We start from the raw sequence: 12,606 nt of genomic DNA, 5'->3' as shown, positions 1-12,606 counted from the left end.
AATTATATACTAGTGGCCCATCCCCCCAAAACGGGTAACTGAGAGAATGGTTCTGTATTACTATACTTCCTATAAAGATGACTAATCAAGAACCTCATCCATCTGTGTACCTCCCTCTGGCTCCCCTCATTGAGTCTTGGATTCAATAGAGGATAGGCAAGACCAGAGCTGAGAGATGTGAGAAACACTGTCTCTAACCCATTCCAAAATCCAACAGAAAGGAGAGTTGGATTATCCTACATCCTTCCCTCAAGCTAAAAACTGGTCCTGCTTCTTCTTATCCTGTACCTTTGGAGCCTGGAACTTCACTTACAGTGACTGCATGTGACATCGGAACTGCCTTTTATTACCTCCTAAAAGGCACTCTCCTGAGGTGAAGGTTAAAGGGTTAAGACCGAGTGTGCCAGGGGGCGCTGTGGCACACCTTAACGCCTCGAGCCTTTTAAGAATTCCTATACATGCAAACGGATTCAGGGTAGATTAAGCCCAGAATAATTTTCTACCAATAACTATTTATTTTTTGGTTAGGGGAGAAAGGTAAATAAAAAGAGTAAGAACATAAGCAGTCTAAATAAACCTCACCCCCGTATTTTCTTCCCTTATATTATTTTTACACAGGTGCTTGTGGAATGGATAGACGTCAGAACACATACATTATGGACAAAGGCTTCAAAGGTAGAGTATCCAATCCTGACGTCCTATTACAAAGGGCTTAGGAAGAGAAAGTACAGATCTGAAATGACCAGGAATTCTGCCTGAGAGAAACTGCATATCTCAATCCACTCCCTTAAAACAAAAATTAAAAGGCCACAGGACCTGGGGCTGCTGGGTAGCTCTGCCCAAGAGGAGAAATCATAATAATAATGAATTCATCTTTCGATTTCAGTTGCACCTGCTTAGCAAACGCTTGTGGGTTTTATATAGATGCCAACTAAATGTCTTCGGAAATGTAGAACGTCATTATCCCACCAATTAGTATGAGTTAAATTGATAATAAAATCTGAAATAAAGTCAATCTACCTGCCCCAGGGGCCTCCTGTTGTGCTGGTGAAGAACGCCACCCTGCACCTGCTGCCTTTCTGGGGCATAAGGGATGAAAATGATACCCAGTGCTAATATTGTATGCATTTTACCTCAAGAGATCTCGGCTCCCAAGAGTACCCTAACACATAGGAAATGCAAGACAGATAACTACCTCTAGGAAGTCTATGGGTGAAGCCAAAAATGAAAGGTCAAGTCCTGCCCCTGGACTAAGTCCTAGGTTTAAATGCCAGAACATATAAAATAAGGGGCTTTGGAACTCTGTCACCTATTAACTGTGAGCTCCCCAGGGCTCAGTTTCCTCATCTGCAAGATTGGGATAATTACACGTATCCTTTTGTCAAATGCCTCTCCTATTATCTAACAAGGTTATCATGAGTATCCAATAAAACCACAGATGGGAAATGTTTTTGCATATTATAATCACTGTACTAATGTAAAGGGGCTGTCATTTTGTCTCTGAGGTCTGTTTAGAAGAGTCTCAGCTAAACTGAAAGAGCTAATGCTAATGACTGACAGTAAAGGTCCCAATGGATACCCTAAATCTAGCTCTGCACCAGAATCATCTGTTAAGTTTAATACTGCAGGTACTCATATACCATTTCCCTGAGATTCTGAGGCAGTAGATGAGGGGGGGTCCTAGACTCTGCATTTTTGATACCTCAGGGTATCCTTAAGCAGCTTATTATCCAACTACCATTTAGAAACCACTGGTCTAGACTGACCCCATTTCCCAGGTTACTTTTCTGACCTTTCAGACTTAGCCCCAAGATACAACCATCTCCTAACCAAGTGAGAGCTACAGCTCTTATGGTGATGGTTACTATAAGTGGGGTGAGCAAGGGGCAGGTGTGGGGGTAAGTAACATGTTCTGAGAAAGAGAACACTAAGGGTGAGTGACTATCATCATTAGAATATTCAAAGCCAAAGAGAATTATCTAAGGACAGGAGGTCAGACCCAGGCTACTTCCTTGCGAGAATGACTAGCAATTTTTCTAAAAGTTCTGTCTTAAAAACCATCCAAATGGAAGCAAACACCATTTCAGGGTGGAAAAAAAAAAAAAAAAAAAACAGAAAGGACGGAGAGCTAGCTGTCCATTCCATTACTGTGACTTTAGTTGTTTTCTGAAATACACATGGGGATTGGGCAGAAAGGTCTCTAAGGGCCTTTTCAGTGCTGAGAATATGCATGACTCAAATGTGAATAAGCTCAGACAGGCCCAGATGCTAATAAATGAGAGCACAACTTTCCTGTGCCCTTTATCATCCTGTGCATTGTGATTAAGGTAGCTACTTTTAGACTCAAAACCATAAATGTAAAACAAAGCTGAGGAAAGCAGAATCTCTGCTTTGGCACCATTCCATTCCTGTTTTATAGAATCATACATCTGAGCCTCTGAATGCATGAAAGGCCCTAGCAGGCAGGCAGTCAGGTTTTGTTTCACTACTCTGGCTATAATCATCCTTTAAACTAAAGACAAAAGAATTGTGTAGGCAAATGTACCAGCAGGTGTTGGGGACCAACACATCTGAACAAGAGAATTCACAAAGAGAAAAATTAAATGTCATGGTTCAAAACTTTATAGAAATACTTACAAAAGACATGAAACAAATCCTTCTTGGTTAAACCCCAAATTAACAACTAGTTTGTACCACAAATTAAATCATTTCCTAAAACTACAGGGCAAAACGAAATCAGAACTGCTAAGAATCCATGTATTCTCTGAACACAATGGAAAAAAGCCCTTGCCTATAAATTGAGAGATTTGGGTTCTTTTCCTTGTGTGGTACCGACTAGGTCACAGCACTATGTCTTGGATCTTGAGTTCTTCCTCTTCAAAAGAATAGAGTTGTACTAGCACCGCCTCTAAGGCCCTTTCCAGTTCCAACATTCCCAGTCTTAATTCGGTCTGTGCCCACTCTTTTTCCTGTTACTTACTGAAGAACTGCACCCACTTTCATCCTGGGGCTGAGACCACTTTTACTGCTAAATGCTTTTCTCTCTCCCCTTCTCGAGGTGGCTTTGGAAAGCCATTTCCTCTCTCTGAATTTGTGCTTCCTCATAAAAGGATGATTAGTTTACTAATTTGTGATGATACTTGATCACATGTGATTTGGGAAGAGGTAAGAGTTAATGAGAGCAAATGCCAGGTCACTTATAAAGACCAAGCCTTCAATTCTGATCCTAATTACAAGGCCCCAGAGGAGTGACTCCCCAGAGCTTGGGTAGCCTTGGCTGAAGCTTCCCCTTTTTTTTGCAAAATACCCAAAGGGCATGGACTGGGTGGGGGTGGGGCTGTAAAAAGATGAGGAAGTATCTAAGCAACTGGTTATTCTTCCCCTTCCCCTGCACTCCCTTCTTGCAAGCAGGTGAGTAACTCAGCTGGAGAGTAGCTTTGTGAGGTAGAGTTTTCCAGTTTGCCTTGCTCTTCCTCATCCTCTAGTTCCCAGCAAAGATGGAGTAATACCTAACACACGCATACTCTCCCCACTATCCTCATGCAGTTCTACATCCCTTGTCTTGACCTCTGGCCCTTAAATGGAAGATACCTCTATCTGAGCCTAATCCCTTCCCACCAACCCAAACTTCTCTTTTATCGATTTAAGTACATGTCCTGCTCCAAAGCAATCAATTTATTCCCCAAATATTGAAAGCAGCCCTGACTTTCTAACAAAAATGTGAAGGAGATACCACCGGCTAGCTGATCTCTTTTAGGCATTGAGCTTGAATTTCAAGGCTCCCCAACTACCATAGCTTGATCATGGGATACCCACAGGAGGCATCAAGTTTACAGCTTAGCCTTTTTCTCTCAGCAGGGTTTGGCCCCAGTTTAAAGGTATTCCTTGTCCACAGTAAGGTAAAGCATCTGCAGATCGCTTACAGTTAGAGATAAGGGCAGGAGCTCTGGATAACAAGATGTCCTGAGGGAAAAACATCCTGCTCAGTTATCAGAGAAGACAGGGATTGAGTCCTAACTTAACTACTTACTAACATTAAACATTGTGTAACAAACTTTCTGGATTCAGTTTCCTTGTTTTCAAAATATTAACAACATTCCTTTGTGCTCAGTCTCCTTCACAGAAAGATATGAGAAGTGTCAAAAGGAATTTGTGCCACACAAATTGAGTTATCGCTATTCCTCAAATTCTTAGAAAAGAACAGCTGTGATAACCAAGCTGTGATAACCAAGACAGCTGTGATAACCTTTCTTTAAATAATACACAGTTTCCAGATAAAAAGCCCTGAGTCATGTTGCCTTACTCATTGGCTGTTTAAGTAGAGAATCCACACTGGGACCCATGGGCCATCTTGGGCTTCTTGGATTTACCACCATTCTTTGTATCAATAAAACAAAGCACCTACTGAGAGGCAAATTGTATGTGGGATTGGGCAGGTCATGATCTAGGACCCACAGCCACCTCTCCCCAAGTGATCCTCCACCAGCAGTTGGGCCTATTCAGCCTTTCTTTAATCCTTGCTGAAATTGCCTGAGACTGCTCGTTATATTGTAAGAATGTTTTCTCCTTCTCTCTGTGGTCATATGCTATAAAGAAGTCATAATCTAAGACAAAGCCAAAACATCCCTTTCTAGTTGCAGAAAGTATTCTGAGTCTGACTCTACAATTTGTCTGCTACTGAAGCAGTATGAGCCTGGGGAACTCAATTCCTCACTGTAAGTCTCAATTTCATCATAAGCAGTTAGGCAGAGGAAGGAGTAAATAATAATTATCACTCTATCAGTAATATCTGTATCATCCAGCAATGTAAACATCTGAAGGAACAAATGAATAAATGTACTTTTGTATGAGATTGAGGAACTGTTACCTGAGAAAACAAACAATTGCAGAACAGATGCATAAATTAACAGGAAAAAAAATCCCATCCCAACCAATTACCTGTTTTGAGAAAAGACTACTTGTGGTGGCACACATCCCACCACCTTCTGCCTCATGGAGTGCTCTGCTCTCATTGGCCCAAGTCACATCTAGTTACCCCTTGAGTTATATCACTTTCACTTTAAACATTTTCAATAATCTCACAAGCTAGAGACAGCATAGATAAACAGCATCTAAAATGTAAATTGTGGGGTTTTAGTGAAAGATTATGAAAGAATTTCATCACCTACTATCTTTCATAGAAATTTAGAGCTGAAAGTCCTCTTAAATCACTCTTTAGTATCAAGGACCTGTGACTCAGTATTTGTTTCTAGACTCCCCATCTGCCAAAGCCTTCCATATGAGGGTCAGAGCTGTCAGATTACATAGTATAGTCTACTTTTTTTTCCAGGCAAGTCCTACCTCCCTTGTGATGATCTACAGGAGGGAGAAATCCTCACCAAAAAGGGAATAGTGTAGCAGTTGAAAGAGGAAATCCCCTTTCCCTGTGAGACCTCAGTGACTTCCTCCAGTGGAGCTACAATTCCCTTGTTTCATGACTGGAAGCCAGTTTGCACGTACCCTGAAGTCTTGGAGATGAGGCAACTGAGAGATGGCAGGAAAGACAGCACTAGTTCTAGTGTCAGAGGACGATACTGCTGAAATAGGTTTCAGCATTCATGAGAACTGGAGAAAGCAACCCTGGAAGATACAGTGCAAGCTTGCTAGAAAACAGGAACTTCCCAAAGTCTATTTTGAGACTGAGGTACTTTTTATACTTATCTACCCAACTATGTATTCAGGAGCTCCTGAAAGGCAGGGATACTGCTAGTCTACCACCCAAAGGTTGCTAAATTGCTGACACTTATGCTAAAACACATCTTTATGCTTCTTCTGAACTGAAGCCTCTTAATCATCAGAAAGAATTCAGAACGATATTACAGAAAACACACAGGCCAAGAGTGCCAAGGCATGGATTCAAGTCTTAGCACTGCTGTTTCTAGTTGTGACCTCTGGGCCTTCATTCTACAAAATGCAAAATATTACTTCTCAAAACTATACGTCAGGGCTGGGGTTGTAACTGAGAGGTAGAGCCCTTGCCTAGCATGTGTGAGGCACTGGGTTTGATCCTTGTCACCACATAAAAATAAATTTTAAAAAAGGTATTGTATCCATCTACAACTAAAAAAAAAAAAAAACTGTATGTGAAAGTGTATTATGGGTGTCTTAAATTAGTATCTAATTACTAAAAACAAATACTTTCCTAACCTCCAAAATGTAAGTTTCTTTGAGAAAGAACTCTACCTACCCAGGAAAGACTACCTCGAGACATTTAATAAATAAATAAATCTTCAATTATCATAGGTTTTTCTAGCCTCAGGTTCCTGATGGCCAACAAACTCAACTGCAGCCTGATTCTTAAATGACGACTTATGTTCCTGATTCTTAAATGACTACTTATGTCCTTGCTTGTCCTAAGGAATCTCTCTTGCCTTGCAGATTACATGAAAGAATCCGTGTGCAGTTCTAGTACCTGTTCCTTGAACAGCAGTGAAAACCCTTATGCCACAATTAAAGACCCACCCATCCTCACCTGCAAGCTTCCAGAAAGCAGCTATGTAGAAATGAAGTCGCCTGTGCACAGGGGGTCTCCGTACACAGATGTGCCAACCTTGTCGACATCTAATAAAAATATATATGAAGTTGGTAGGTGTCTCAAATAAGTAACTTAGTGAAATCAGGGCCATAGTACAGCATCAAGTAAAAACAAACCCTCTCTACTCACCCTGTCTTGACAATACACCCTTCCTTTGGTTGCTTTTTAAGGAATCCAAAGTGAACCCACTATTGCCCTCCCCTCTAACGCAGGAAATCAAATTCTTGTAACTCTGCTTTAAAAAAAACACCAGAACTAATATGAAGCAGAAATAGTGGGGATGGGGAATGGGTCCACGCACTTCAACTGAGGTGGATACAAATCCCAAAAAAAGAAAACAATCAGAATGGACATCTGCAAATTTCTAAGTTGCCCTCTTCTATCTTCTCCCAGTTTAAACTATGTTCCTGAGCTCTTTGATAAGACCCCTACCTCTGGATATCCTAAGTCTCTTGGTGTTGACCAGAGAGTGGGATCTTGACAGCACATTCACTTAGGTTTACCATCTCTTGAGTAAGCCTCAGTTCTTATCCTCAGATATTTGTCATAGATTTATAAACCCCTAGCTCCTCTCCCTGCCAAGTTAAATAGTACTCTCTTCCTTCTCAACAAGACAACCAAAGCTAATCTGTTCTCTGAACTCATTTTTCACTATATTCCTTAGAGCCCACAGTCAGTGTGGTCCAAGAAGGCCGCGGTCATAACTCCAGCTATGTCCAGAATCCATACGACCTACCTAGGAACAGCCATATTCCTGGTCATTATGACCTTCTCCCAGTAAGACAGAGTCCTGCCAATGGGCCCTCCCAGGACAAGCAGTCTTAAAGAGGGATAAGCTTCTCTCTTACAGTGTTCTCTGCTGAATATTCTGACTCTCTGAAAGAAGACAATCCCTTGACTTGAAATAATGGTACAGATTGACTCCAGCTGCATATTAGTTCACCTGGAACTAAAGAAGAGCTTCCGAGTGGGACTGGGGTAACTATTCAAGGAAGTCTGTTCACAAAGGCAAATCCTGTCACCTACCCACCCCAGCCCCCAATGCCCTGGATTATGAGATTTTTAAAAAACATTTAAGATACCACTACTCATCAACCTCAACTAAATACAGCATTTATACATATATATTTAATATTCTGAAACATGATGCTTATAAAGCATGTAGAATAGGTTTTGTAAACCTTCCTAGGAGGAAAAGGGGACTGCAGAGGGGAGAGGATTACTTTAAAGCACCTGAAATGTATTGTATTTTTGGCTGCTATTTCCATCAACATCTGTTTTTCTACCTGAGATAATTAGTACATAGATATGAACTGTTCTAATACCATTCCTAAAGTACCTGTACATATACGTCTGGTCCATCAAGTCACAACAGTCATGATTACAGTAGTATATAATCTGATTCTGACAACTTCCATTTTTAAAAACAAGACTTTAATAAACACAAATTAACTTTCTCTTTACAGCCCTGTGATAATCGGCCAAAAAAAAAAAAAAAAAAAGGAAAGAAAGAAAAACAAAAAAAATTTAGTTTCCAAAGTGCAGTTGTCTCTTTCAATCTACAATGATCTCTAGGCCAGCTTTGCCAAATTTTGCCAACTAAAAGTTCTGGAACAATGCAAGTCAGTCCTGGCCTTGTCATATTGCCTTAGTTCATGCAATACCCAAGTTATTCCATGTGAAATAGAGCACTGACATTATGCTTTGTGAGATAATGTTTTAAGTAAGTAGTCACAGACTGATGAGAATTAAATATCCTGGGCTGGGGTTGAGTTTAATGATAGAGCACTTAGCTTGCATGTGTGAGGCAAGGGGTTCGAACCTCCACACCACGTAAAAATAAAGGTATTGTGTCCATCTACAACTAAAAATGTTTTTTTTTTTAAATTAAGTATCCCTAAAAATGGCTATTTGGCTTTCCCAATTTAGTTGGCACTCCTTGACTCACAAAAGTACTTGATTTCAAGCAGTTAAAAATCTTGAGTTTGCAGTATAGAATCTAAAAGGAAATTAGACAAATGTGGATACAGCAAGTTTATGTTGCTTAACATACATTATGCTTTTTGATGAAACTAAATAAGATAAATGGACTATAAGTCATTTTAATATGATGTAAAGACTTTTTAGTAAACAGAACATGAAGCTATGCAGTGCTTCTACCTTAAAATCACAACCTACTGAGATGGCCAAATATCTATTCCAATGAGTTAATGCTCCAGATCCCAGTGGTCAAATGTGTCTATATCTTCCATTAATAATGAATGTAGGTAAAAGAAGGCTCTGATAATTCCAATGGAACTAGCTTCTAAGCCCTACAGAGAACCTCTTTATAAGAATTCAAAACAGAAAAGGCAAACTGTGGTAGCTAATGTTCACCCCTATTCCACTTCATTCTCTGATAGCTGTACAACCAGTAAAAAGGACTTCTAAAAAAAGGTATAAAGAAAAGGATCTAAATGACTGCAAAGCTGGAATATGGCTACAGGTTGTGTTGGAGTTCTAAAACCCTTGATAAAAATTGGAAGTCTGCCATAGAACCCATTAGTTTGGGCAATAATCAGCAAAAGCAAGAAAATAAACGAGTAAATCCCCCTCCCCCACTTCTCAAGGCATAAACAAATTTTAGTGTTAGAGGAAAATATATAATACTTACATGAATGCTGCATGTGTGCATGGGAGCGAGTGATCAGCAATAGAAAATTTACTTTCCAAAAAAGCCTTATTAAAATATAAATACTAGAAAATTACTTTGTAGACCCAAGTAAATATTTCTCATACATATGTAGAAAGAAATAATAGATGAGACTTACCTCAGTATTTTAGGGCCACAAAGTGCTCAATTGTCTTTGTCAAGCAAAGATGAAGCAGCATGGCAAAGTCAAATCAGCAAGGAGAAACTTCATCTCAATTCCAAGTTTTATCTTCTTCCCTTATCCTGCATGTGCAATAACTGCTACCTGACAAACTGCAAATAAGCAGCATCACTCAAGGTTCAAGTTTCATCTCTCTTCTGCAAACTGCCCCCTTGGCAAGTGTATCCAGCAGGAGGTGAAATGGCTAGAGCACTGAGTTGAGACTTCTGTATTACTCTTGTCAAGTTACTTGCCTGTTTGGGCTCCTTTATCCCCCATGCATAAAAAGTGAAGAAGCAGAGTGGGAAGGGAGCTCTACCAGCTCTTCAGCTCTAGAATTCTATGACTTTTTAAGGCAATGTAATACAGCTCAAGTCAGGCAATACAGAAAGCAAAAGGCAGAGGATGTGATTAATCTATGGTAACAACACCACCTTCACATATCTAGGAGTCACTGGTAAAAGACATTTCAATCTTACAGAGAAAATGTTAGAATAGCTTCTGTCTAGCACTGTCACAAATAGGTTCAGGGTCAGCCTAAGCATGTGCACTGTACATTGTATTGGTGATTTGGAAAGATCTGTTCGATTATTTTTCAGAAACTCCATTTTCAATCAAATAAAATGATATGCATACAATTCAAATAAATAGGAAGAAACAATTTATTGTACAATAGCATAAAAGATACTATTAAATGGCAATACTTTTTTAAACCACAGATTTGTAATATATTTGTTCACTGTGCAGAGGGATTGTACCTTGTACAAAATAAAGTTAATTTCTCACACTAATTTAACAAGAATGCCTACTGTGGTGTTGCAAATTGAAAATGTGTCTATAATCTATACTTTGGTTTAAGGGCAAAACTAACCTACATTTTATGTGGTCACTTTATGTACCTGGAAGAGTGAAAATTATTTCAATAGATGCTTGAAAATAAAGTAAGGTTGTTTAAACAAGGGAGTCTCTACATTAAAAGTAATGAATAGAAGCAATATATTCTTATGTCAAAAATAACTTAAAATCTTATACACATCATAGTAGAGGGTTTCTCTGCTTTTCCAAATATTTGTACTCAAAGACAACAATCACGTTTTGTGCTTAGCACCAGAGGCACAGGGGAACTTCTATGGAATAGAATAAGGGCAAGGTTATGGGCTACCTAATTTATATAAATTCAATAAAAAAGTTTCCACTGGTAGAAGTGATCATCCAGTTCAGTTACTCTGAGTGCATCTGTTTTAGGAACTTTTAAAAAATAGCTTTCTGAAGGCTGGGGTTGTGGCTCATCGGTAGAGCGCTCAACTAGCACATGGTAGGCGTTGGGTTTGATCCTCAGCACCACATAAAAATAAATAAATAAAATAAAATAAAGGTATTGTGGGGCTGGGATTGTTGCTCAGTGGTAGAGCGCTCGACTAGTGCGTGCGAGGCCCTGGGTTCCATTCTCAGCACCACATAAAAAAATAAAGGTATTGACAACTACAACTAAAAAATAAATAAAATAAAATAAAGGTATTGTATCCAACTAAAACTAGATTAATTTTATAATAAAATAGAGATGCTAAAAAATAGCTACCTGAATAAATGATTCAAAAAGTTTAAATTTCTCCTCATACTTTTGCTACAGATTTATGTACTCAATATAGAAGATTCAAGAATGATACATTCTGGCTGGGCATAGTGGCACACACCTGTAATCCCAGCAGATCAGAAGGCTGAGGCAGGAGTATCATAAGTTCAAGGTCAGCCCCAGCAACTTAGCAGCTTAGCAATAACCTGTCTCAAAATAAAAAATTAAAAAAGGGTTGGGGATGTGGATCAGTGCGCCACCCCCCCAAATACATTCTGTTAGTCATTCATCTGAAGGAGAGGGAAGACAGAGGAAGCCTATATAATCAGTGGCAACAGAAGACAGAAAATATCTTTTAAGAAGGGATGGATTGGGAACTGGGATTGTGGCTCAGAGGTAAAGTGCTCGCCTAGTATGTGTGAGGCACTGGGTTCAATCCTCAGCACCACATAAAAGTAAAATAAAGGTATTGTATCTACCTATAACTAAAAATACATTTTTTTTAAAAAGGGATGGGATTAACAGACATATAGGGGTTTGTTATACTAGTATTTATGCTTTCGTATAATATTTTATTGTAAATACATATTTATAAGATTGTAATATATAATTCTGTATGATTTTTAATAAAATATTTTAAAACTGAATGGCACTTCTCAGATTATAGCTCCCCAAACAACACCAGAATGAACCCTAAGATTAGACTCCCTCACTCTTAGATAGCCTTTCCTAATTATTCTGACACAGGGTTGAGAGTGCAGAATAGACATTAGGAATATAAATATAAGCAGAACATATTCTCTGCCCTTGTGGATCTTAATAATGTGATGATTACTAAAAGGCAGGGATAGAGGGCTCTGATGACCACTGGGGCGCTAATTATTTTCTTCCCAGACTTGGAGAGCTAGAAAGACTTGAGTAGTGGTCCAACCCAAACCTATGGAAGCTTGAAGCTCTGGTCTTCAACTTCAGTTATCAGATATCCTCATTCTAGCTTCTGCCTCCTAACCAACTGTTTTCTGATGCCCTCCCCTCTCCTGCCACCCCACAGAAAATTGTGTAAGAGAAAACATGGAAACCTGAAATCTTACAAAGTACTGGTTTTTAGGCATTCACTTTAATATAAACCTATATAACAGAGAACCCTGACTGATTTCAGATCAAGGAGAGTCTATAGAAACAGTGTTGCTTCCTGGGGCTTCCCAGACTGTTCTATTCCAGGCATGTTTTCTTCTTTTATAATATACTTGGACCCATATGATAAAAGGCTTTAGCAAAGAGGCTAACACAATGGTCCGCAATCCCTTAAAGATATGGGCTGGAGCTGGGGCTGGGGCTCAGTGCAGAGTACCTGCCTCACACGTGTGAGGCACTGGGTTCGATCCTCAGCACCACATAAATAAATAAAGAAAGATATTGTGTCCATCTATAACTAAAAAAACAAACAAACAAAAAGATATGACAAGGGCTAGGGAGAGAGCTTAGTGGTAGAATATTTGCTCCACATGCAGTAGGCTCTGGGGTTCAATTTCCAGCACCACCACAAAAAAAAAAAAAAAAAAAAAAAGGAACCATACCACTTCTCTAGTGTTATTTAAGAAAATGGT

General features: G+C 39.3%; 1 protein-coding gene across 4 annotated transcripts in view; it reads left to right on the top strand.

The window, feature by feature from the left end:
• Megf11 (multiple EGF like domains 11) overlaps positions 1-7,399 on the top strand; it is a 205,303-nt gene extending 197,904 nt beyond the window's left edge. For 3 of the 4 annotated variants that reach the window (XM_026384875.2, XM_077799502.1, XM_077799504.1), the window contains 3 exons: positions 619-675; positions 6,418-6,624; positions 7,239-7,399. In XM_026384875.2, coding sequence (XP_026240660.2) covers positions 619-675; positions 6,418-6,624; positions 7,239-7,399 — 425 coding nt within the window. Of the gene's footprint in view, positions 1-618; positions 676-886; positions 977-6,417; positions 6,625-7,238 lie in introns of those variants that run through there. The other variant, XM_077799503.1, reaches the window with a different exon arrangement.
• The last annotated feature ends 5,207 nt before the right edge of the window (positions 7,400-12,606 follow it).

Source organism: Urocitellus parryii, chromosome 6 (assembly GCF_045843805.1).
Source record: "Urocitellus parryii isolate mUroPar1 chromosome 6, mUroPar1.hap1, whole genome shotgun sequence".
NCBI lineage: Eukaryota > Metazoa > Chordata > Mammalia > Rodentia > Sciuridae > Urocitellus > Urocitellus parryii.
The sequence above is the reverse complement of the archived record's forward strand: the minus strand, read 5'-3'. Positions and strand labels throughout refer to the sequence as shown.